The sequence below is a fragment of the Malaya genurostris genome, chromosome 2, assembly GCF_030247185.1.
Source record: "Malaya genurostris strain Urasoe2022 chromosome 2, Malgen_1.1, whole genome shotgun sequence".
In the NCBI taxonomy this organism is placed as follows: Eukaryota; Metazoa; Arthropoda; class Insecta; order Diptera; family Culicidae; genus Malaya; species Malaya genurostris.
The window spans coordinates 188,702,876-188,728,427 of NC_080571.1; the positions used below are offsets into that span (position 1 = coordinate 188,702,876).

Sequence of the window (25,552 nt, forward strand, 5' to 3'; positions counted from 1 at the left end):
AACTAGAAGAAAATTCAAATATTATCGAAATAGTCAACATTTTAAAACAAAAACATAGCCAAGCTTATTTTGTACTAGAAAATTTAACTATAAAATGAAGGAAAACAAAAAGATCTCTCAATTTTCTTGGATCTACTATAAAAATGATAACGGGAAACCTTGATAATGAAGATTTACTCAAAATTGAAAATCAATTGGAATCTTTGAAATATTCAAACAATGCTTTAATTACAGAAAACAATGAACAGGTCAGAGTAAATGAGTTATTTGAAAGCAGGATTAACAATTTAACAAAAGAAGCTTATAGACAATCTATAGAAATTGATCCCGATCAGATGCACATAACAAAATCATAACATAAATATATCAACAGTTGATCTGTATAACAATTTGTGTTATTTTGGGGTATTCAACGAATGAAAACAGTTGAAAGTTAAAACTTATGATAACAATATAATAACAAAATCAGTTATGATATTTTATTTTCATTTGCAAGACTCATGATGAAGTTCATTAATTGAAAAAATTACTTTTTCCGTTCCTTCATATCGAAATATAATGATCAGAATTTTAAAAAACTATAAGAAAAAATCAGATCACTAAATAAAAATTAATAAATAATTAATAAAAAAAATCATCCAACAATTTTAGATTGCAACGATGCTAAAAGTTTGCTGTGATATAGTTTTTCTGTGTTAAATTTGCTATCTAATTTATTACAACTATTGTTATAAATTTCTGCTTTCGGACCTCTGTAGTTATATCAAATTCAATAATAATTGTAATACAAACATTTCAGAATCTGTTACGATTTTGTTCTCGCTAGAGTTCGTTTTGTTATGATTCTTGTTATTTTAACAGCTTACCAGCCAAAAATATTTCAAAATTTGTTACAAAATATTTCTGAAATAAATTACTTCAGTTGTTATAATTCTGTTATTACCATCTGATCGGGATAGCATCATAAAACAAGCTAGGTTGAGTTTAGACAGGCCAATCGACTGGAAACACATTCTACACGTACACAGCATCATCTTCAACATCGACATGATCCACCACCAGCTGATGACAATCTTCGAATCAATACAACTATCGAAACTTGGTATAATATCAAAAACGTTCTTACAACCTCCAGAACTGGAATTTGCAACGCAACTGTTGGAATCACAAGGCATATCAATTGAAAGCTACGATCAAACTTATGAGTTTCTGGAACCTATAGCTTTTCATAACGATTCAGACATAATAGTCCTCATCAAAATTCCCAAGCTTAGACGAGGAGAATATGTACAACTTCATATAGAAACCATTCCCATAAACGGCAAAATCATCGCAATAAACGCTACCAACGCTATTTTTGGCAACAACGAATCGTATCTGGTAGAACATCCATGCAATAACATTGAGAAAAACAGTATTTGTGACATAAAAAATCTCTTCAACATATCCAACGACAAATGTCTCCATCCAATATTACGAGGAAATCCTGGTACTTGTACTTTTACAAAGCCATCAACGCTCTCGAAGTTCAAATCAATCGAAAACCTTGGAGTACTGATAAAAAACTCCATTGAACCAACACTTATGCAGAACAGTTGTGGTTTTGGATCAAGAAATCTGACAGGAACATACCTTGTGTCATTCGAAAATTGCTCCATAAAACTCAATGGAACGCAGTTCAACAACAAGATTTTCAAAGGAAAAACCAAACCCACTATCCTTCCACTCCATTTAGTGCACGTAAATGAATCAGAATTAATATCTGAGCCCATCACCAATTTGGAACTGTTACACGTACATAACCGTCATAAGCTAGAGTATCTAGAAACCATTACAAAAAGGACCAGAGTATTTAACATTGGAGCCATAGTTTTAATCACATGTCTCGTCATAACCTTCGTTACATTCATCATACGAGAAATCTACAAACTTAAGCTGAAACTAATCATTCGAATTCCAATAGACAAAGTTGCAGACAGCTCACAATCAGGGTTGAACCGAGACGGTTCAATCTAAGAAGGGGGAAGTTATGGACGAACCTGAATAGCATATGGCCCGTACGCACAGACCTTAGCAAAGTACGCGCCAGCAGTAAGACGCCAGTGTATCCAACGCGTAGAGATGTCAACCACCCTGTTACCAATTATTGAACCGCTGACATCGCAGCAGACATCCGGCCACCGTAGTTGCATCAGCCAGGAACCATCAGTAATTGCATCAACCGAAACCACCACGCCGCATCGACGATTCGACATGTTCGGACAGGATAACCGCTGAATCAATAGTTTAGGGCTAGGTAGTCAGGTCTAACGAACATTTAGGCAGGACAAGATAGTCAGTTCGATTTAAGAAGTGAAACAGTTCGGTCCCAAGACCAACAGTGGAATCAAAGTGTAAAACATTTTTAAAAACCTTTTCATGTAATAAAGAACTTAAGTATATAATGGCAGATGCAAAGAGCATTCCTTTATATCGTAAGTCCTTGCCGCGCGGACATGAACATTCAACGACGAAATTTAATTGTTTTTGTTATCAACCACATTGTAAATCCATATACTTTTTTCGTTTGAAAATGATGACTTGGAATTCAAACATGGAATTCAAACGCCCATTACGCAACGTCAAGTCAGGTCATACAACTTTTCAGTCTGACAATAAAGTTTCATGACGCTGCACGAAAAAAATTTCATTTGAATATGGGTAATCAAACACGCTCAGACGGAAAAGTCTCATTATTTCTTTCTTACTTTTTGTGGTATCTGTATAAATCTGTATTTAATTTGAGAAATTTGTATAAAATCTGTACTCTGTATTAAATCTGTAAGCGCACACTGAAATGAAAATCTTATTTATATTCATTAGATTTGTCATATGAATCATATGCAGAATATACTTCATAGAAATTATATGGAAACTTATAATCTTTATTTAATGTGTACGTCAAATCTATATGGACGTTATCATAATGAAAGTTATAAAAATATCCCACATAATTTATATGGAAATCCGATGGAAGTCGTGAATCGTACTGCTTGAAGCTGAAGAAATAGTTGTGTCCTCGATATTCATCAACTGCTCCAGACCATTTTTTTTCAGGAAGTTCCGCATCTCAATGTAATTTTAAATTGCTGACAAGACAGCTCATCCAACTTCGTTCAAGGATATGCGTTAACGGACCATGAAATATATATCGGGTACATTTCATTACCTTATCTGTTTAGTAAGATTCATTTTTATTTTCAGTCTCGGGATCTAACTTCTCTTTCGCAAATATCATGAGGTGCTCCCTTACCGAACGGAATACTAGTAAAGCTTGAATCCTCAAAGAAAAGTAGTTGGCGATTATCTACTACCATTGAAAGTTATATATATATATATATATATATATATATATATATATATATATATATATATATATATATATATATATATATATATATATATATATATATATATATATATATATATATATATATATATATATATATATATATATATATATATATATATATATATATATATATATATATATATATACATATATATATATATATATATATATATATATATATATATATATATATATATATATATATATATATAAATTTTATAAAACTAGTCATATGGTATATATGAACCTATTCAAATAAAATCGAAGTGAATATAATATGCGCTTCATAAATTGTTCCAATGTATGTTGTGCGGATATCTAGTAATGGTTATAAGACGCGCCAATAAATTTGACTCAGACTGGAAATTTCATTCGTTATATGGAAATCCTGTAAAAATAACGTTAAGAAGAGTTTTATGTTTCATAAGATTATCTCATATATTTGACATGATGTTGAACACATCTTGTAACTATTATTGGAAATGCTAATAGTGCAAAATCATTAGAATATCATATAATGTGAAAAAGAAAATTTAGCTCAGTGCATGTAAAAATCTGTATAATACAGATAAATCTGTATAAATGGCATCTCTGCGTGGGAGCTCGAATGACAGATACACTTCAAACAAGATTAGGCAAAACTAGGTTGAATTAATTTTAAATTACCCAAATTTATCTAGACTAGTTGGGATTAAGAGATTAGAGAAAATTGTTTTGGAATGACATGAGTTTATTAGTATGAGATTGTCTAGAGTTTAGAGTGATTTGCCCCTTGGCCGCCACTTAATTTCGGGAGAAAACTACCAACACAATAAAAAATAGTCTAGATGAACAACGTTGAGTCAAATAAATGGTTACCTTCCAACATCGCGAAAAAGTGAAATATATTATCAACGTAATCCAATAATTTATTGTGACGATTCATTTTCAAATATTTTGATGAAATCAGGCATCTCTGCAAGCAGCTGATCGCTGTTGACAAACGAGGGGAAACCAACTAGTAAAAAAACTTTTACATAACACAAGGGGTGTACAGATAGTAAATAGTTCGCGCAGTACAATATAGGTGGAGTTAGTGCATCACGAAAAATTATTTTTTATAAGAATTTACACATACTGTCATGTCTGTTAGTCTGTGGTAATACGTCAACAATGGATTCAATTTTTTTCAACATAAGATATTTCGTGTTTTGTCATCAAAGATCAATTAATTGTTTTAAGCATTAATATATAATAAAGAAATGCATTCACCAAAACATGATTTATGTTTATTTCAAATCAAAAACCTAGTCTAAAAATTTAAATGCAATATTTTTTTCCTAGCATAGTTATTAAAAAAATCTGTAAATATGGCTACACTGTAGCCGATACGTTGGTATTTATTCCACAGGGCGAAAATGACGAGAAGGATGATTCGAAAGGAAGAATAAGAAGCCAGTTGCCAGGTCTTGTCTTAGGGAAGAATAAGAAGCCAGTTGTCAGGTCTTGTCTTAGGTTCACTCCACGATGTATAATATCTGGTGATCACGTTTTTCTATGTGTTAGTGCGGTTGTCATTTTATTTTGGAATAACAGAGAGACGTGAAAAAGAAAAACATAAACAAATGACGTTTCGGGAGTTGCTTTTATGAAAATATTTAGAGTTGATTCTGTTTGCGAAAATATTGACAGAATAAATGCGGTGTTTTGTTCCGGGATGTTTCAATCGTTTTCATCACCTGCATTTGAAATGCCACCCAGAGCACAATCACTCCATTATCCATAATGACTGTAATAGATACCACAGTGCGATCCGCCAAATCCTTCCTCCAACGAAATGAACAGAATCGGATGTGTGTAAAATTTTCTATATTTCGACGTTACCTTGCAAGCCCTTGAAGAAAACATGTCCAGATTTTCAATAAGTGCCAAAGATTCGCAAGGCTGCGCGACAACTGGAGTAACTTAAAAGTGAAATCCCGATCTGAACTAGTCGTTTGTTTATGTTTACATGCTTGAATCCCGGCGCGCCATACTTAATTTCGTGAGAAAATTACCAACACAACCAAAACTGTCTTATCACGCCACCAGTGTATTTTACGTCGTGGGTTCACTCTGCATAGAGACGTCAAATTGCTCAATAGTTTGTTCCTATGCCGTTCGTCTGAATAGTGATTGTTTGTGTTCTTGTTATGGATCTAAAAAATGAGTTCCACTATAAATTACAACAATCCATCGAGGTATGGTGTTTACATTCAATTTAAAAATTATTCCAAACATGTGATACCTGAAAAATATGATGGTAACATACACCCCTATTCTCTACGTTGATCGATTCGAAATATTCCTATCGAATGTGAAATTTCCATTCTGCATTCCGTTCGAGTTTGGTATGAACGCGAATGTAATTCGTTCGAGTTGTTAATTTTCGAAATTTCAAGTGTTCCCGAACGAGAGTCGAACGGAATAAAGAATGCAAAATTCGAACTCGAACGAAAGTGTAGATTCGTTCGTATCACGAATCCGTCGAATTGCAGAATCGGGGCGAAGATTAAAGTTTACAAATCATCGGACAAATAACAAATTAAAATGGAAATCTGTGCAGAATGGAAATCAGGTGTGCTATACGGTTTAGTGCATATCAACGGCCAGGCTTTAGTAGGCTCACAACAGCTTGTAGTGAACATCACTCAAGCAGATGGGCGGACACGGTCTGCCAGGTTGTGGGCTGAGAAATTACAATTACAATTATTATTATTATTATAAAATTATTATATTATAATTATTATTATTATTATTATTATTTTTATTACTATTATCATTATTATTATTATTATTATTTTTATTATTATTATTATTGAGGTTTCTATGCCCGGTGAAAAATGAACGGTGGCCCTACTGAAAAATGGGTGGCCAACACGTTTCCTGATGAAAACAAAACAATATGTAAAAGCGATTCACACGCAGCATCAAGCGGCTATCACCTTAATGGAACGATTACGGAGCAACAACATTAATTGTAAGCAATTCATATGAAACGACACTACGTCAAGTTCACGGAACTTTTTAACGTCGGATACGTGAGCAATATTCGGCTAAATGAAAATAATAAACCAATCTGGACGTCGACCGAAGTTGATTGATCGTCTGAACTGTGTTTAATGCATTCGTTTCCTGATGAAAACAAACCAATCTCATTTGCATTTGTGGTTGTAAGTGAGCTGTCAGAGAGCCTAATTATTATTATTATTATTATTATTGTTATTGTTATTGTTATTGTTATTGTTATTGTAATTTTTATTGTTATTTTTATTGTTATTGTTATTGTTATTGTTATGGTTAATGTTATTATTAATAGTATTATTATTGTTATTATTATTATTATTATTATTATTATTATTATTATTATTGACATCACTACACAACATGTACGAAATAGAACAAAGCACGCCTTGTTCGTTTTGTGTTTTCTTCTTCTTTCGGTGTTGTACATATTGTAACTCTATATGGCGATTTGAAAACTTTGACACTCATCGCCCTGTAACTGCGGAACCGAAAGTCGGATCCGGATGAAATTTCACAATAGATTTAAAGACAGTATGAACTCTAATTTAAATCAAGATTTGTGAAAATCGGTTCAAACATCGCAGAGAAATCGAAGTGAATTTAGTTTTAGGAGTTTTTCTTCTCCACTTTCGGTGCTCGCGGAACAGGAAAAGAGGGGACCAGTAGTGCCGAATTAAGTTTTCATGTCCACAAACTAACAAGCTCTGCAAACTATAAGAATTTATCAGACAGTTTTATGGGATTTGTACCTGTTTTTAACCATCGTTTGTGGAAAAATAGTAATAAAATTGGTAATTTGAAGTCTGTAAATTTGGACGAAATTCTGTGAAAAACTCGATTTTCAAAAGTCTGCACAACAAAAAATGTCTGCAGCACTATTAGGCTCTCTGACAGCTCACTTACAACCACAAATGCATATGAGATTGGTTTGTTTTCATCAGGAAACGAATGCATTAAACACAGTTCAGACGATCAATCAACTTCGGTCGACGTCCAGATTGGTTTATTAATTTTATTTGGCCGAATATTGCTCACGTATCCGACATTAAAAAGTTCCGTGAACTTGACGTAGTGTCCTTTTATATGAATTGCTTACAATTAATGTTGTTGTTCCGTAATCGATCAATTCAGGTGATAGCCGCTTGATGCTGCGTGTGAATCGCTTTTACATATTGTTTTGTTTTCATCAGGAAACGTGTTGGCCACCCATTTTTCAGTAGAGCCACCAATCATTTTCCACCGGGCATAGAAACCTCAATACACGAAATCTGTCGATTTACAGACAAATCTACAGATCTGGCATCTCTGGTTGTATGACCTGGCTTGACGTTGCGTATTATGCGCAGAGTTGCCAGGTTATTTTTTTTTATTTTTTTTATTGGATTTGAAATTTTTACCGGGCTTCATTTTCAGTGAGCAAAAAAAGGTCCCACCACCTATCGTATAGAGGCCAAAACCCGTAAAGATTTGTTTAGATTTGACCAAATCTGGAAAAATTTGTGATATCTGGTAAAATCTGACAGAAGATCTGGTTAGTTTGAGTGTCTGGCGATGTGAGAAAAATCTGGCATTTGCAACCTGGCAACGTTGATTATGCGTCGAAATTCAATGTGAAATTATGAAGTCAACTTTTTCACACTAACGAATTGAGATTCAATTATTGAAAAAATTATTAAATGTTTTCGTTGTATATTCTGGAGAACTACGGAGCTTTGAAGAATGAATGCTCATGGAATCTCTAATTCTATAACCGCAATTTATTGGGATATCTTTTAACACCATTTCATTGTAGAAAGATAATTTTATCAGTGAATACAGCTTTTGTATGCAGAACAGTTCATATTTTCTATGAAAATATCTGGCAACTCTGGTTGCTATAAACAGCAAGAGCTGTCAAATCGGTAGGAATTTTTTTAATTACTGCACCTTTTCAACGATTTCTTATAAAAACGAACAAATTCATTTGAAAAATCATAGTAGAAGTTGAAGAAAAAGTTTTTACTCTGAGGTGGTAATGTTGATCTTCATTTATTGTGCGGAAGAGAGAGCGAGAGCTAACAGCTATAGGCCTGGGGTGTCCTTTGCTGTATCAAGCATACGTCTCCACATAACTCGGTCCATGGCTACTCGTCGCCAGCCACTCAAGGCACGGATGCTTTTGAGATTACCCTCCACCTGATCGATCCACCTTGCTCGCTGCGCTCCTCTTCTTCTTGTACCAGTCGGATTAGATTCAAGAACTATTTTCACTGAGCTGTCGTCCGACATCCTTATGACCTGCCCAGCCCATCGTAGACGTCCGATTTTAGCTGTCCGTACGATAGGTGGTTCTCCTAGCAGCATTTTCGGCGGTCACCAGTGAGCCCAAATACACAAATTCGTCAACCACCTCGATATCATCACCGTCTATCAATATTCGTGGTGGGAGGCGTAGTGTTTCTTCTCTAGAGCCTCTTCCTCTCATGTATTTTGTTTTCGCTGCATTTATGGCCAGTCCGATATGTCTAGCTTCAGCTTTCAGTCCGATGTAGGTTTCCGTCATCTTCTCAAGGTTACGTGTTACAATATCAATATTGTCAGTGACGCCAAAAAGTTGTACGGACTTTCGGAAGATCGTGCCACTCGTGTCGATCCTCGTTCTTCGAATCACACCTTCCAGGGCAATATTGAACAAGATACAAGAAAGTCCATCAACTTGACGTAGCCCTCTCTGAGATTCGAAGGAACTCGAGAGCGTTCTAGATCCTCGGACGTAGCACATCACTCTATCCATCGTTGCTTTGATCAATCGCATCAGTTTATCCGGGAAACCGTATTCGTGCATTATCTGCCATAGCTATTCTCGATCGATTGTGTCGTATGCCGCTTTGAAGTCAATGAATAGGTGATGCGAGGGTACGTTGTATTCACGACACTTCTGGAGTACTTATCGCGAATATGTGATCCGTAGTGGCGCGGGCTCCAGTAAATATCGCTTGGTACGGCCCTACGAATTCCTTAGCTATTGGTGATAGACGACGGCAAAGGATTTGGGAGAGTACCTTGTAGGCAGCGTTCGGCAATGTGATTGCGCGGTAATTGCAAGTCTAGCTTATCGCCCTTTTTGTAGACGGGACATACCACTCCATCCATCCATTCCTGCGGTAGAATCTCCTCCTCCCAAATCCTTGAAATCATCCAGTGTAGCGCTCTAGCCAGTGCCTCTCCTTCATGTTTGAGCAGCTCGCCTGGCAACTGGTCATTGCCCGCGGCTTTGTTGTTCCTCAGCTTGCCGATCTCCTGACTTATCTCCGACAGATCAGGGGCTCGGAATCTGTCGTCGGCTGAGCTTGCACCCAGATTGATTCGTGTACCGATCTCTGTATCTTCGCCATTCAGGTGCTCGTCATAGCACTGCTTCCACCTGTCGATCACCTCACGTTCGTTCGTGAGAAGGTTACCACTGGTATCTCTGCACATTTCGGCCTGTGGCGTGTAGCCTCTACGTGAGCGGTTCACCTTCTCATAGTACTTCTGTGTGTCATTTGCGTGATACAGCTGTTCCATCGCTTCGCGATCTTGGTCTTCCTGGTGGCACTTTTTCTTCCTGAAAACCGTGTTCTGTCTGTTCCGCGCCTCTCTGTATCGTTCCTCGTTCGCTCTAGTGCGGTGTTGCAGCATCCTCGCCCATGCTGCATTCTTCTCTTCGACCAACTGCAGACATTTGCCGTCAAATCAGTCATTTCCTCGATTCGATAACCTCGTATCTAGAACGGTTGCAGCAGTGCTACTCAGGAATCAGGAATCAGAACAAATTGGCTCAAATGGCACGTTCCCCTTGATATTTGGAGATTTGTGCCTTGCCATCAATTTGTTTTTAGCATCATTTTCCCGATATATAAGAGGGAAGGATTGAAAGGAAATGGTAAGGGTTGGACTAGGAGGATGGGAAAAATTGACGACACAAAAACACATAAAAGCAAAAGTAAATTCTGCACCCCTAAGGGATGCTGAACAATCTGCTGAGGATCACATTTAGTGGAAGCAGAAGGAAATTCTGAACCTCTACGAGGTCCCGAACAGTCTGCTGTTAATAAAACCTCCAACCCCCGAGAGGATTTAGAGATCTTACAAAAGCGACACCATTCTGCACTCCCGGAAGAATGCAGAACGACTCGCAGTATGTACGAGCAGAAGTAAATTCGGTACCCCCCAGAGGATGCCAAACAATCTGCCAAACCCTATTTAAGGTTAATACAGAAGGGATTCATTCACTCCAGGAAGAACGATGAACCCTTCTGACTATAGCTCTTACCACATTGGGTGAGAAACGAGAGAATATCCTTCAATTTTAGCTCCGCATACACAGACTCAACCATGTATGGAGAACCAAAAACCCGGATACGTAGCTGCCTCAATGCGGGACAGTTACATATCAGATGATATGAAGTACCATAATCGCATTCACACAAATCACACGAGTAATACTCAGCACGTTGAATAGTAGCCATGTGATAATTGAGTTTGCAATGTCCAGTCAGAGCTCTGACCAGAACACTTCAATGATACTTGGAGAAATGCAGTAGACACTTTGACATTTTCAGATCTAAATCTGGTAGAAATGCTTTGTCTGAGCGCAAGTTTGCAAGCTGCGCCAGTAGCTGGCATGTTTGGATGCAGCCCAAGAACGTATCTTGTGCTTTATCCAACTAGTTGAAAGTGGTAAAGCTGGTTCAGGACCAACGAAATCATTCGTTGCACCAGCTCTAGCCAACTCATCAGCCCATTCATTTCCAGTAATACCAGAATGGCCGGGTACCCATAAGAAGTAAACAGCATTTGAAATGCTGAGGTCTTCAATTTGAGTTCGACATGCGATCACTAGATTCGACCGTGAGTCATTCGAACTGAGTGCTTTCAAGGCTGCCTGACTGTCGGAACAAAAATAAATACGTTTACCACAGATCCTCTGCTGAAGTGCCGATTGTACTTCACACAGAATTGCGTAGATTTCTGCTTGGAACACAGTACAGTATCTATCAAGTGAATGAGACTGCTCCAGCCTATTTCACGACAGTAGATACCAGCACCAGCACGACCATTCAACAGAGAACCGTCCGTAAAACAAACTATGTGTTCATCAAGTTGTCGTTCCAGACAACCAGACAATCATTCCTAACGAAGAGGATAGCTCACATTGAATGTTTTAAAAGGAAAACTGCATGTGAGAGTTAGGTCACTAGGAGCGAGTAAATACTCATCCCACGGAACCATTTGAGACCACAAGCGAGTGTGACTGGTAGCATATTCTAATGGGTTACTGTTCCAAAGCCCTGTAACCCTAAGACGGTATGCACAAGATAATGCTTCCTGTTTTAGGAACACATGTAGTGGTTTAATGCACAGTAGCGCCTCTAGAGCAGCAGTAGGAGTTGTCGTGAATGCTCCTGTCATCGCCATTAGGACCATCCTTTGGAGATGATTTAGCTTTGACTGAACTGTCGCGACTTCTCCTTTCTGCCACCATACAAGACATCCATATGCTAAAATTGGTCTAACGATAGTTGTGTAGATCCAATGAATATATCTGGGTTTGAGTCCCCATGATTTTCCAAAAGCTCGTCTGCATTGGCCGAAAGCCATGCAAGCTCTTTTAATCCTGAAATCAATGTGAGCAGACCAATTCAGTTTTGAGTCAAGAATAACCCCGACGTATTTAACTTGATCGACCACAGTGACTCCTGAACCAAAGAACTGCAACGGACGAGCTCCTGTAATTATCCTACGATGAGTGAAAAGCACCATTGATGTTTTGCCCGGATTTACAGATAATCCAAACCTGACAACACCATTGTTCAACAGATCGCAGGGCTTGCTGCATTAAATCAAAGAGAGTGTTAATGCTTATACCACCTTGAGGACACCCACAGACACTCAGCTTTCTAATCTCTGGCCTGCCGAATCGATGATCAAAGAAGTTGATTGCTAAGCATTGCGTGTATCCAGTAAGGGAAAAAAAAAAAAAACCCAAGATATTCCGTTCACGACTGCAATGTTTAACCTCCTGCAGCCATTCAGCCATCGGCACGGAAATACACCTTGACTTAGGAGTTCCTATTTTTGTGGCCTTTTACGACATGGAATAGGAAACCAGTGGATCAATTCTTGGTAAAAAATAATTCCGCCGGATGCCACACGGCTTACCTGTTTGGTGGACTTATACCACCGGTACAGGTGGACCGTAGCGTTATTCTTAGCAGTTGGGAAACCGCTACCGACACTACACGGCTATTTAGGCTGCTCAGAGAGGGAAGTTAACATTGATGGTCAACTTCCATGGATGGCCGAACAGCCGGTTTGTTCTGTCTGTTCCGCGCCTCTCTGTATCGTTCCTCGTTCGCTCTAGTGCGGTGTTGCAGCATCCTCGCCCATGCTGCATTCTTCTCTTCGACCAACTGCAGACATTTGCCGTCAAACCAGTCATTTCCTCGATTCGATAACCTCGTATCTAGAACGGTTGCAGCAGTGCTACTCACGGCGGACCTTATGTTCCTCCAGCCGTCTTCAAGAGTCGCTGCGCCAAGCTGCTCTTTCGTTGGTAGCACTGGCTCCAGATGTTGCGCGTATTCCTCTGCAGTACGAATGCTACGTAGCTGCTCGAGATTGAGTCCAGGCGTTCCTGTGCGACGAGTATTGTGCACCGTCGATAGTTTTGAGCGCATACAATCCGCGACAAGGTAGTGGTCAGAATCAATATTGGCACTGCGGTAAGTGCGGACATTGATGACGTCGGAGAAGAATCGCCCGTCGATGAGAACGTGGTCGATTTGATTTTCCGTATGTTGATCCGGTGATCTCCAAGTGGCTTTGTGGATATCTTTGCGGGGGAAGAATGTGCTTCGAACTACCATTCCTCGGGAGGCTGCAAAGTTTACGCATTGTTGACCGTTGTCGTTTGTTACCGCGTGCAGGCTCTCCAGCCCGATCACGGGCCTGTACATTACCTCCCGGCCTACCTGAGCATTCATGTCGCCGATGACGAGTTTTACATCCCGCCGTGGACAGTTGTCGTAGGTTTGTTCCAGCTGCGCGTAGAATGCTTCCTTCTCGTCATCGGGTCTCGTCTCATGTGGGCAGTGCACGTTGATGATGCTGTAATTGAAGAAACGGCCCTTGATCTTCAATACGCACATTCTGTCACTGATTGGCTGTCACCCAATCACGCGCTGGCGCATCTTGTCCAACACTACAAATCCCGTTCCTAGAACATTGGTTGTGCCAAAGCTCTGGTAGAAGGTAGCCGCCCGATGCCCACTTTTCCACACCTTCTGTCCCGTCCAACAAAGTTCCTGCAGTGCTACAACATCGAAGCCGTGGATTTGAAGCTCATCATGCAGCATTCGGTCGTATCCTGGGAAGCCAAGCGATTTGCAGTTCCATGTACCAAGCTTCCAATCGTAGTCCTTAGTTCGTCGCGTAGGTCTTTGCCGATTATTCCGAGTCGTATTACTTACTTGAATGTTCGTAACTTCCTTTTTCCGGGCGGCTTGTTAGGACTGCACCAACCTCCTGTCTCGCCGGAGGGCCATCGTGTCAGCACTGTTTAGAGTCCCACACTGACACAACGACGGTAATCAGCTGCTCCTAACATGGAGAACAGACGCAGTTTCGAGCCGCCCCAACATGGGGAACAGACGCTCGGGTAGGCTCGCTCTCTGTAAAGAGAAGGCAAGCCCCCCCCCCCCCCTTCCCTGTCAGCATACGACTAAGGTCCCACCGGGGTTGGTTACCCGATCTTTCCTATGGTCCCACCAGGGTTGGTTACCCGATCTTTCCTATGGTAGTTCGGCTGAAAAGTTCGTATCGTTTAATAGAAACACATTTTTTTTTGCCAAAATTCGTTTTTATTATTCAACATAATTGCCATCAGAGGCGATACAGCGATTATAGCGATCTTCCAACTTTTCGATACCATTTTTGTAGTACGATTTGTCCTTTGCCTCAAAATAGGCCTCAGTTTCAGCGATTACCTCTTCATTGCTTCTAAATTTTTTACCAGCGAGCATTCTCTTGAGGTCTGAGAACAGGAAAAAGTCACTGGGGGCCACATCTGGAGAATACGGTGGATGAGGGAGCAATTCGAAGCCCAATTCGTTCAATTTCAGCATGGTTTTCATCGACTTGTGACACGGTGCATTGTCTTGATGAAGCAAAACTTTTTTCTTCTTTAAATGAGGCCGTTTTTTTGAAATTTCGTCCTTCAAACGTTCTAATAACGCTATATAATAGTCTCTGTTGATGGTTTTTCCCTTTTCAAGGTAGTCGATGAAAATTATACCATGCGACTCTCAAAATACAGACGCCATAACCTTACCGGCCGATTGTTGAGTCTTTCCACGCTTTGGGTTCGGTTCATCGGGTGCAGTCCACTCAGCTGACTGTCGATTGGACTCCGGAGTGAAGTGATGGAGCCATGTTTCGTCCATTGTTATATATCGACGAAAAAAATCGGTTTTATTTCGATATAACACCTCCAAACACTGCTCAGAATCATCAATTCGTTGTTGTTTTTGATCGATTGTGAGCTCACGCGGCACCCATTTTGCACAAAGCTTTCTCATATCCAAATATTCGTGAATAATATGCCCAACACGTTCCTTTGATATCTTTAGGGTGTCAGCTATCTCGATCTACTTCACTTTACTGTCATTGAAAATCATTTTGTGGATTTTTTTCACGTTTTCATCGGTAACAGCCTCTTTTGGACGTCCACTGCGTTCATCGTCTTCGGTGATCATATGACCTGTACGAAATTTTGCAAACCACTTACGAATTGTTGCTTCGCCCGGTGCAGAGTCTGGATAACACTCATCAAGCCATTGTTTGGTATCGGCGGCACTTTTTTTCATCAAAAAGTAGTGTTTCAACACACGAAATTCCTTTTTTTCCATTTTTTTCACAATAACAGAAGTAACTTCATTAAAAATGCAATATCTCTCAAACTAATAATCAGACAGCTGTCAAATTTATACACGTATCTTTTGAAGGTTGGTACTAACTGAAAATGGTATGGATTTAATTCTAGTGGCGCCCTCTCATAGAAACGATTCGAACTTTTCAGCCGATCTGTTAGCATCGAAATTGAGTTTCAGGATTCAATTCCAGCATTCGGATAAAAAATTCTTGGTTCTTTTTTTTTTTTAATAGCCCTCCACACTCCCCCGCACCAAAAAGCTCACTCAATCGGAGCTTCCTGGTCACGGACACATACATACCTCGGCTCAGAAAAAGGATAAACAAAAAATCGCGACGTTAACAGCTGAGGTATTTACATTTAACGATTATATACTAACAAAGAAGGGAACATACTATTTACAATATGAGAGAGCACCCAGTGGAATGTAAGATTCCTTTTAAGGGGCTCTAAATAAAATTAATCAATTAACAAAATTCTTTAAAGCACAATCTAATAAATTATCTATCGGAGAAGGAAAAAAAACCCTCTTGAGCTGACTGTACCACCAGTTCTCGCTCAAGAGGGCACAAAAACCTCCTCTGCTTTTGATATCATAATTAATAGCAAAAACTTAAAATGAATAAAATGAGTTTGTGAATGGTGTTATGAATGAGTAGATGAATAAATGAGTGGATGAGTAGATGCGTAGATGAAAGGATAGAAGAATGGAACGAGTGTGAGAGTTAAAAAAAAATGAAAGCTTGAATAATTGAATAAGTGAACGAATTAATGAAACTGAAATTGACTTTTGTATGTTTGATAGAAGCATGCAAACAGTTAATACAGCATGACATCGCTACACGTATAACCAGAGATGTCTATCTCCTCTGTGTGACGAGGAGCAAGCAAAATTTCTCCCCTCGCACTGACAACTTCAACGAGAGCTCTTCTCTTTCACATTTATACACCACTGTTGTGTAAAGTGTACACGCATCATGAGAGCGTTTGTTTATTTCCTTTTACCTCTTCCACTGAATCGCACCAAAGTGCTAGAGCATTAGCTAAAAAATTCTCTGAGGTGGATGCAGATACTTTCACATAGGTGTACACGCCGGTGAGCACTCTGCTGTATGGTTTTCGTAGATGAAGCGTGGACACGCAAAATCAGCAAAATAAAACAATTTATCGTAAAATTTTCGGTTTTCCTTGCAAATTTTTCATAGCAAGGCCAGATCTACTCACTATTAATTGAAGTTCACAGAAGTGTTCGCTCATCATCACGCGCCAGTGGTCACTTGGGTGTATTTAGACGAGAGCGCGTGTGAGCGATTCATGCGAAGAGAATGTGTTTCACTCGCGCCAGCTGCTTTAACCTCAAGCACACACTCAAATGCTGTCTATTCGACACTGAGAAGAAGTGCGCTTTCCTCTTTGTGCGGTGGTTCGTTTTTTTTCATCCTCGGTGTGGCAAAAATCTGACTCTAGCGTTTATCACTCTGGTGAAATGCCATCTTTGCGTATAACGATATAACGAACGCTAACCCACCACAGATACTCACACCAAAAAACACACAGAGAACTTTCTGGTCAATATCACAGTTAGACTGTAGCTTGCTGCAGTGACAAATTTATTCTAATCGAGAGCTACATACGGTTGATACACATTACAATATATAAGATATTATTCGTGTTTTCAGGTAATGCTTTAATTTTGTTTTGAATAGATTCATATTCGTAATTTGTTTCAATTCGTTTGGAAGAGCGTTGTAAATTGTTGGGCCGTTGAACATGATGCGGCTTTTACCTAAGTTAGAGTATGCTCTTACTCGCAATAATGAGTTCGACTGCCGTGTATTTTGCTGCCGAAGACCAGTGGATATTGAAAGGTTATGATGAAAATCTGGTTGATGAAGAACATTGTGAACGAACGTAATTGTCTGCATATCGCGAAGTGCTAACAGTGGTAATATACCATGGGAAGTATCAGAGTAAAGTTGTAAAGTAGGGTGCAAGCAGGGTAGCTTGAAGATGGTTTTCAGACATCTATTTTGTAAAGTCTGTATTCTTTTCAGCTTGGACTTTGCCGCCAGACCCCAAACAATTAGAAGATACTGGATGTGAGAATGTATACAAGCAAAATAAAATTTTAGTAGAGCTTTTCGTGGCATGAAATAACTTACTTTCCGCAGTGCTCCAGAGAGTGACGAAAGTTTATTTTTCATACTTTCGATATGACTATCCCATAATAATACAGAATCAAGGTGAATACCAAGGTATTTGAAATTATTTACTTTTTCGATGACTGACTGATTACACGTGGGATTTGGAGGGTCTTGTATTTTTTTTCCTCGTAGAATGGAATATCACATACTTTGTTTTGGAAAGATTCAACGACAAAAGATTTGAATTAAAATAATTCATTAGGACACTTATATCCTGTTCTATTGAAGCTACAATCGTCCTTGCATCTATACATGGATAAAACAGAGCAGTATCGTCTGCGAAGAGTCGAGGTATTCCTTTTATCTTCGAGTTTCCAATATCATTGATAAATATTAGAAACAGAAGTGGACCAATATTACTACCTTGTACCTTGTTGATCGATACGAACTATGTACTCCCCCGACCGCCACGTATTGTGTTCTATTTTTTAAGTAGCTGGCTAATAAATCATTGGCAATTCCTCTTATGCCACATCTATCCAGTTTTCGTAGGAGAATATTGTGATTCAGGGTGTCAAACGCTTTTCGCAAATCGAGAAATAACGATCCAACAAGTTTCTTAGTGTCAATATCTTTAATAAGACAGTCCATCAACTCTACAACAGTAGTACTGCATCCTTCCCGAAAACCATACTGAAAATCGTACAAAATTCTGTTCGATTTGAAAAAACTTAGTAACCTCGCAACAAAAAGCTTTTCTATTACTTTGCTAAACACAGACAACGTTGAAATTGGACGATAATTACTGGGATCATAAGGATTCCCAGATTTGAATACTGGAACGACTCGAGCTACTTTCAGACAGGCGGGAAAAATTCCTGAAGTTATAATTTTATTGAATGCTTGATAAATGATTGATGCAAACAATCGGGCATTGCTTTTCAATAATGTTGCAGGTATATTATCTGGGCCAATACTTTTATTGCTGTCTAGGTCGTTTATTGCCAGAATTACTTCATTCAAGCAAGCTGGACGTAGATAAATTGAGTTTGAAATACAAGTCGTAGTATTCACAGGATCAATGTTACCACTAGTTGGAATACTGTTCGCTAGTGTGTTACCAATACCAGAAAAATAATTATTAAAAGCTTCACAAACTTCTAGATCATTGGATGTTAGAACTCCATCGACTGTAAGGTTAATTTGTCCCTTTTCTTTTGTGCGTCCCATAATGGAGTTGATATTCCTCCACAATTTAGAATGGCAGGTGGTAGAGAGTAGATTAGCGTAGTAAGATTTTTTAAGAAATTTTTTCATGTTTTCAACCTTTTTCGAGACATGTTTGAATTCCAGTTAAAGAATTCAGAATTTTCCACGTCAAAGAAACTGAACGATGCATTTTATTCGTATTCACGCCATCCGGTTATGTCTCTGACATTACCCACCCGCTTTTTTGTGTTTCATTTTCATACTACCGGCCCATATTACCGGTGTGAAGTGAAAATTAAGCGAAATGAACGTACCCCAGTCAGGTTTCACACGATAACGGAATAGTTGAATGGTGAATTAAGTTCATCTTTGACGTTTATTCTGTGAGGTTGTGTTGTGCTCGTGTGGGATCTGATGGATGAGGTGATATGTGAGTGAAGTATAAGTGAAGTGGAATGCAAGAACGGTAATAAAAGCCACCGTTTCAGCTCAGAACTAACGATCGACCAATAAAAGAGATAGAAATTTAGTGACGGCACCTCCATTCATCTCAAATCCATTAGTCATTTCATATATGAAAATCATTGGTTAGAGCGAGATCTGTTATCTCTGTTTGATAGATTGACTTCGAGAGTGAGATGAGGTTAGAAGTATTTCGCGTCGCTATAACAACGATATCGTACATTTTCTGGGCTCCTTTTATGCGGTATTGCTTATCAGAGATGAAGCAACGATTTTGTATTTGATTTCATCACAATTCATTTATTGAAAGTCGAGTAATCGGTAACTATAATACTATGGTGACTCTATTAATTAAATGACTATTGGCAGAATGAATTTACAGGGTCCGACACTCGAAGTGTAACCATTTAAAAAGGCCATGAATTCAGTTTGGAAAGTTACTTTTACTTAATTCAAAGTATTGGGTGATTTTTTAAGAGCTTGAGAACTTTTTTAAACAATAAAACGCATAAAATTTGCAAAATCTCATCGGTTCTTTATTTTAAACGTTAGATTGGTACATGACATTTACTTTTTGAAGATAATTTCATTTAAATGTTGACCGCGGCTGCGTCTTAGGTGGTCCATTCGGAAAGTCCGCTTTTTTATCGACAAATTTTGTTCAGCGATGAGGCTCATTTCTGGTTGAATGGCTACGTAAATAAGCAAAATTGCCGCATTTGGAGTGAAGAGCAACCAGAAGCCGTTCAAGAACTGCCCATGCATCCCGAAAAATGCACTGTTTGGTGTGGTTTGTACGCTGGTGGAATCATTGGACCGTATTTTTTCAAAGATGCTGTTGGGCGCAACGTTACAGTGAATGGCGATCGCTATCGTTCGATGCTAACAAACTTTTTGTTGCCAAAAATGGAAGAACTGAACTTGGTTGACATGTGGTTTCAACAAGATGGCGGTACATGCCACACAGCTCGCGATTCTATGGCCATTTTGAGGGAAAACTTCGGAGAACAATTCATCTCAAGAAATGGACCGGTAAGTTGGCCACCAAGATCATGCGATTTGACGCCTTTAGACTATTTTTTGTGGGGCTACGTCAAGTCTAAAGTCTACAGAAATAAGCCAGTAACTATTCCAGCTTTGGAAGACAACATTTCCGAAGAAATTCGGGCTATTCCGGCCGAAATGCTCGAAAAAGTTGCCCAAAATTGGACTTTCCGAATGGACCACCTAAGACGCAGCCGCGGTCAACATTTAAATGAAATTATCTTCAAAAAGTAAATGTCATGTACCAATCTAACGTTTAAAATAAAGAACCGATGAGATTTTGCAAATTTTATGCGTTTTATTGTTTAAAAAAGTTCTCAAGCTCTTAAAAAATCACCCGTTACAAAATGTGTAACAATAATACAAAATTCAGAATCAATTCACTTTTGCTCGATATGACCACCTTTTGCCTTGACTATGGCCTTGAGACGGTCAAGAAACGAATCGCAAGCTGCCGAATGTGACTTAGAGGTATTTAGGCCCACTCGCGGACAATAACTTTTTACAGCGCCTCGAGACTGGTGTATCTTTTAGTTCGGACTTTGCTCTCCAAAATGGCCCAAAGAGTGTGGACGTGATGAAGTTCGGAACGTTGTTTTTCAGCCATTCTTGGTTCACTCGAGCTTTGTGAGACGATGCCGAGTCCTGCTGAAACGTCCATGGTCTGCCACCGAAATGTTTATCTGCCCACGGCTTCAAAGCAACCTCCAGAATACTTTCCCGATAATATGTCGCATTTACCTTGACGCCAGGCTCGATGAAAACGATTGGAGAGCGCCCATCTGCGGTTACAGCGGCCCAAACCATTGTCTGTTGCGGGTGCTGCCTCCTGGTGGCCAATCGATGACTCAAATTCTCGTATGAACGGTCGATCAAGTAAACCCTATCGTTTTGAGAGTTTACGAATTGCTCAATTGGAAAAATTTTCTCGTCAGAAAATACAATGTTCGGAAATTGACCGCTTTCGGCCAAACGAAGCAACTCCTTCGCTCTCTCAAGTCAAGATTTTTTTTTCGCGTTCACTTTTGGCAAAATGCTTTCTTGCGCTTGTAAACAATACAACTCCGAACTGTCATTTAGCAAATTTCTAGAGAGCTGATGCCCGTGCGTCAGCTGCGCGAGCGGTCTGAAGTTGGTTACACTTCGAGTGCCGGACCCTGTAGTTAAAATCTATTAGAATAGAAATAGTAAATCAATGTTACGATGTTTGCGTGTGAAATACATATTTGTATATATGTATATGTATGTACACATGTGTGTGTGTATGTATGTATGTATGTGTGTATGTTGGAGAGGCCGGTTGGGCTTAACTGAGCTCTTTTTATGTTTTATTTTAATACTACCGGTCCCTATTACCAGTGTGAAGTGGAAGTTAAGTGGAGTGAACGTATCCCAATTGGGTTTCACACGATGACAACAGGTGAACTTTTATGTGAATGGTGAATCGAGTCCATATTTGACGTTTATTGGTGGTTTGTGTACAATGGATTATTGTGGAATGAGAGAGAATATTGTAGAATAGAACGAAATAATAATGATTTAACCAATGGACAAACCACTGATATCTGTCAAACGATGTTCATCCAGTTTGTTTTGAGAGGATGTATCGTTTGGGACCTGATGGGTGGAGTGATATGTGAGTGAAGTGTAAGAGTAACTGCGTGTAAGAATGGTAATAAAGGCCACCGTTTCAGCTCAGGATTAGCGATCGATCATTAGAAGAGATAGAAATTGGGTAACGGTACCCCCATTCATCTCAAATCCATTAGTCATTTCATATACGAGAACCATTTGTTATAGTGACATCTGTTATCTCTGTTCGATAGATTAACTTCAGAAGTAACATGAAATTTGGAATATTTTGCTTCGCTAAAACAGCAGTATTGAACCATTTCCGAGGTACTACTATGGTACTACTTAGAGATGAGGCAAAGACTTTGTATTTGGTTTTATCACAATTTATTTATTAAAAGTCGAGTGATCGCTAAAATAAAATGGTGACTCTACTAATGAGATACTTCAGGGACCGGTAGTATGAAAATAAAACATAAAAGAAGCTCAGTTAAGCCCAACCGGCCTCTCCAACATACACACATACATACATACATACACACACATGTGTACATACATATACATATATACAAATATGTATTTCACACGAAAACATTGTAACATTGATTTACTATTTCTATTCTAATAGATTTTAACTACAGGGTCCGGCACTCGAAGTGTAACCAACTTCAGACCGCTCGCGCAGCTGAGGCACGGGCATCAGCTCTCTAGAAATTTGCTAAATGACAGTTCGGAGTTGTATTGTTTACAAGCGCTAGAAAGCATTTTGCCAAAAGTGAACGCGAAAAAAAAATCTTGACTTGAGAGAGCGAAGGAGTTGCTTCGTTTGACCGAAAGCGGTCAATTTCCGAACATTGTATTTTCTGACGAGAAAATTTTTCCAATTGAGCAATTCGTAAACTCTCAAAACGATAGGGTTTACTTGACCGACCGTTCATACGAGAATTTGAGTCATCGTTTGGCCACCAGGAGGCAGCACCCGCAACAGATAATGGTTTGGGCCGCTGTAACCGCAGATGGGCGCTCTCCAATCGTTTTCATCGAGCCTGGCGTCAAGGTAAATGCGACATATTATCGGGAAAGTATTCTGGAGGTTGCTTTGAAGCCGTGGGCAGACAAACATTTCGGTGGCAGACCATGGACATTTCAGCAGGACTCGGCACCGTCTCACAAAGCTCGAGTGAACCAAGAATGGTTGAAAAACAACGTTCCGAACTTCATCACGCCCACACAATGGCTCTCGAATTCACCAGATGCGAATCCAATGGATTATTCTCTTTGGGCCATTTTGGAGAGCAAAGTCCGAACTAAAAGATACACCAGTCTCGAGGCGCTGAAAAAAGTTATTGCCGCGAGTGGGCCAAAATACCTGCAAGTCACATTCGGGCAGCTTGCGATTCGTTTTTTGACCGTCTCAAGGCCATAGTCAAGGCAAAAGGTGGTCATATCGAGCAAAAGTGAATTGATTCTGAATTTTGTATTATTTTTACACATTTTGTACTTTGAATTAAGTAAAAGTAATTTTCCAAACTGAATTTATGGCCTTTTTAATTGGTTACACTTCGAGTGCCGGACCCTGTACCGTGCCTTTGAGTGCGTTGTATCAAATTGCTAGTGATGCATTTCGATTGTGAGTCAGTGTACACCAGATGCACAATAGTGCCTGAGCGGATGGTAACACTGTCAAGGATCAACCGAAGCCAGTTCGCTTTGTGCTATGGTACGTATCACATCGTTTTGAATACTGTGTTAGATGAGTTATAATTCTCTATACGTTCTATTGTTGATCGAACAATACCGGACGCTTTGCCAGTCCGTCGTGTGAGAAAGTACAATTCCCAATACGAGGGCTAATATTTGGTGATTGCAGAAGCAAAACATGGTCATTTGCATTGTTCAAAGATGGCCAAAACAATCATCCAAACCTTCGGAAAGGACTATGAACGAGCTATACCTATATCTAAAACAAAAATGAAGATTCTTGTGAAAAATGGAGAGGCAACAAATAAGTTAGTGGACATAACCTATGAAAACGTCATATTCTCGATTCCTCAACGTTTAGTCGAATGCCTAGGAGTGGCTTACGTTGAACCCGAAGTAGACGATCGGGAACTGAAAACTGCAAATGCCTTCATTAAATCAAAAATGGTACAGGACGGAAACCCTGCTGTAATTGATGCCCGCCGAATCGTGAAAAAACGGAAGATGGCGAAAGTAAACCATTATTTACCGTGATTTTTACATTTCAAGGTTTGTATCTACCATCTCACGTTGAAATTAGCAAAGTGTTATACCCCATTAAGCAGTTTGTTTACCCTACGAGGCAATGTGGTAAATGCTGGCGTTTGGGGCACGATAAAAGAACTTGTAAAAGTTCAATGAGTTGCAATAATTGTATCGGCGAAGTTGACGAATCTAATCACGAATGTGACCAATCCGTACCACGCTGTGTGAACTGCAAAGGTTCACATCGTGCTAATGACCACAAATTGTGCCCGAAAATTTCTCAACAAAAAAGAAAGGATACTGAACGCCGACAAACTTTTTCTCAAGGTCATACCGACTGGTTCACCTCTTCTACAACACAAAGTACGATCCTGTCCAATGATCAGGAAGAGAAAGATGTTAACCACCCAATTCAACCTCCACCGGCACAAAAACGTAAATATGATGCGAGCGCGGAGTCGGAAGACGATCTTCCACCGCTCGAAAAACATATTTCGGAACAAGTCTGCAATGTAATTAAAGCAAGCATCGGATCAGAAGAAATGATTAAACTAATGGCGGAAATTTTGGAAGTGTCCTTGAAGAGGACGATATGAGAGAAAAGATTAAAACGTGCATTCTATCGAAAATCAATTCAGTTGTTAACAATAACGTGAATAAGTATATAACCTCCTTGAGGTTATGATAACTGTAGAGGTCTATTAGGCAAGCGTGCATCTCTTATTAATATGGTTAACGAGCCCAATGTACTTTTTCCCAGTGAAACGCATCTTGATCGATACACCAACTTCAACATTCCACGGCATGTGATGTTTCGCAAAGATCACAGGAGAAATTCCATGGGTGCTGCACTAATTATACGTCATGAATTGCAACCAAAGCATGCATAGCGTCTCCTCCTGATATCCAACAAGTTTCCTGTCAGATCAATTGTACCATCGGAACTGTGACAATGGTCTCAATGTATATACATCCCCAAGCATCAATATCCCAAACCGAATTGGAAGATTTTTTCTTGTCTATTCCTTCGCCCTGCATCATAGCAGGAGATTTTAACGCGAAGCATTACTTGTGGGGTGACCAATCGGAAAATCGACGAGGTAATATTCTGTATCAGGCATTGGAAACTTGCAATCTAGTAGTTCTAAATAAAAACCAACCGACTCGGTTCGATGCTAATCGATCATGGAGTGCGATAGATATAACTTTAGTGTCCTCTGAGCTAATTTTGGATTTTACCTGGGATGTTCAAAATTCACCGAGCGGAAGTGATCCCGATAATATTCGGATCTGCAGCGACGACAGTTGATGCTCGCCGTGAGTCAATCAACTTAAGAAAAATAGATTGGAACAACTTTGTCGATGAACTGGACAATCGATTAGTAAACATTTCTTTTGATTTTTCCTTCGAAATTTTTTTCAAGCATATTTGGAACGCACTGAAGTCTTCCTGTCCGGTACCGAAACGAATAACATGTAATTCGAAAATCCCTCAACCATACTGGG

General features: G+C 39.2%; 1 protein-coding gene across 1 annotated transcript in view; it reads left to right on the forward strand.

The window, feature by feature from the left end:
* Positions 1-5,368: 5,368 nt before the first annotated feature.
* Positions 5,369-25,552, forward strand: part of LOC131432776 (FAD synthase-like) — a 94,269-nt gene continuing 74,085 nt past the window's right edge. Inside the window, exon 1 of the mRNA XM_058599280.1 lies at positions 5,369-5,610. Coding sequence (XP_058455263.1) covers positions 5,563-5,610 — 48 coding nt within the window. The 5' untranslated portion in view covers positions 5,369-5,562. The remainder of the gene's footprint in view (positions 5,611-25,552) is intronic.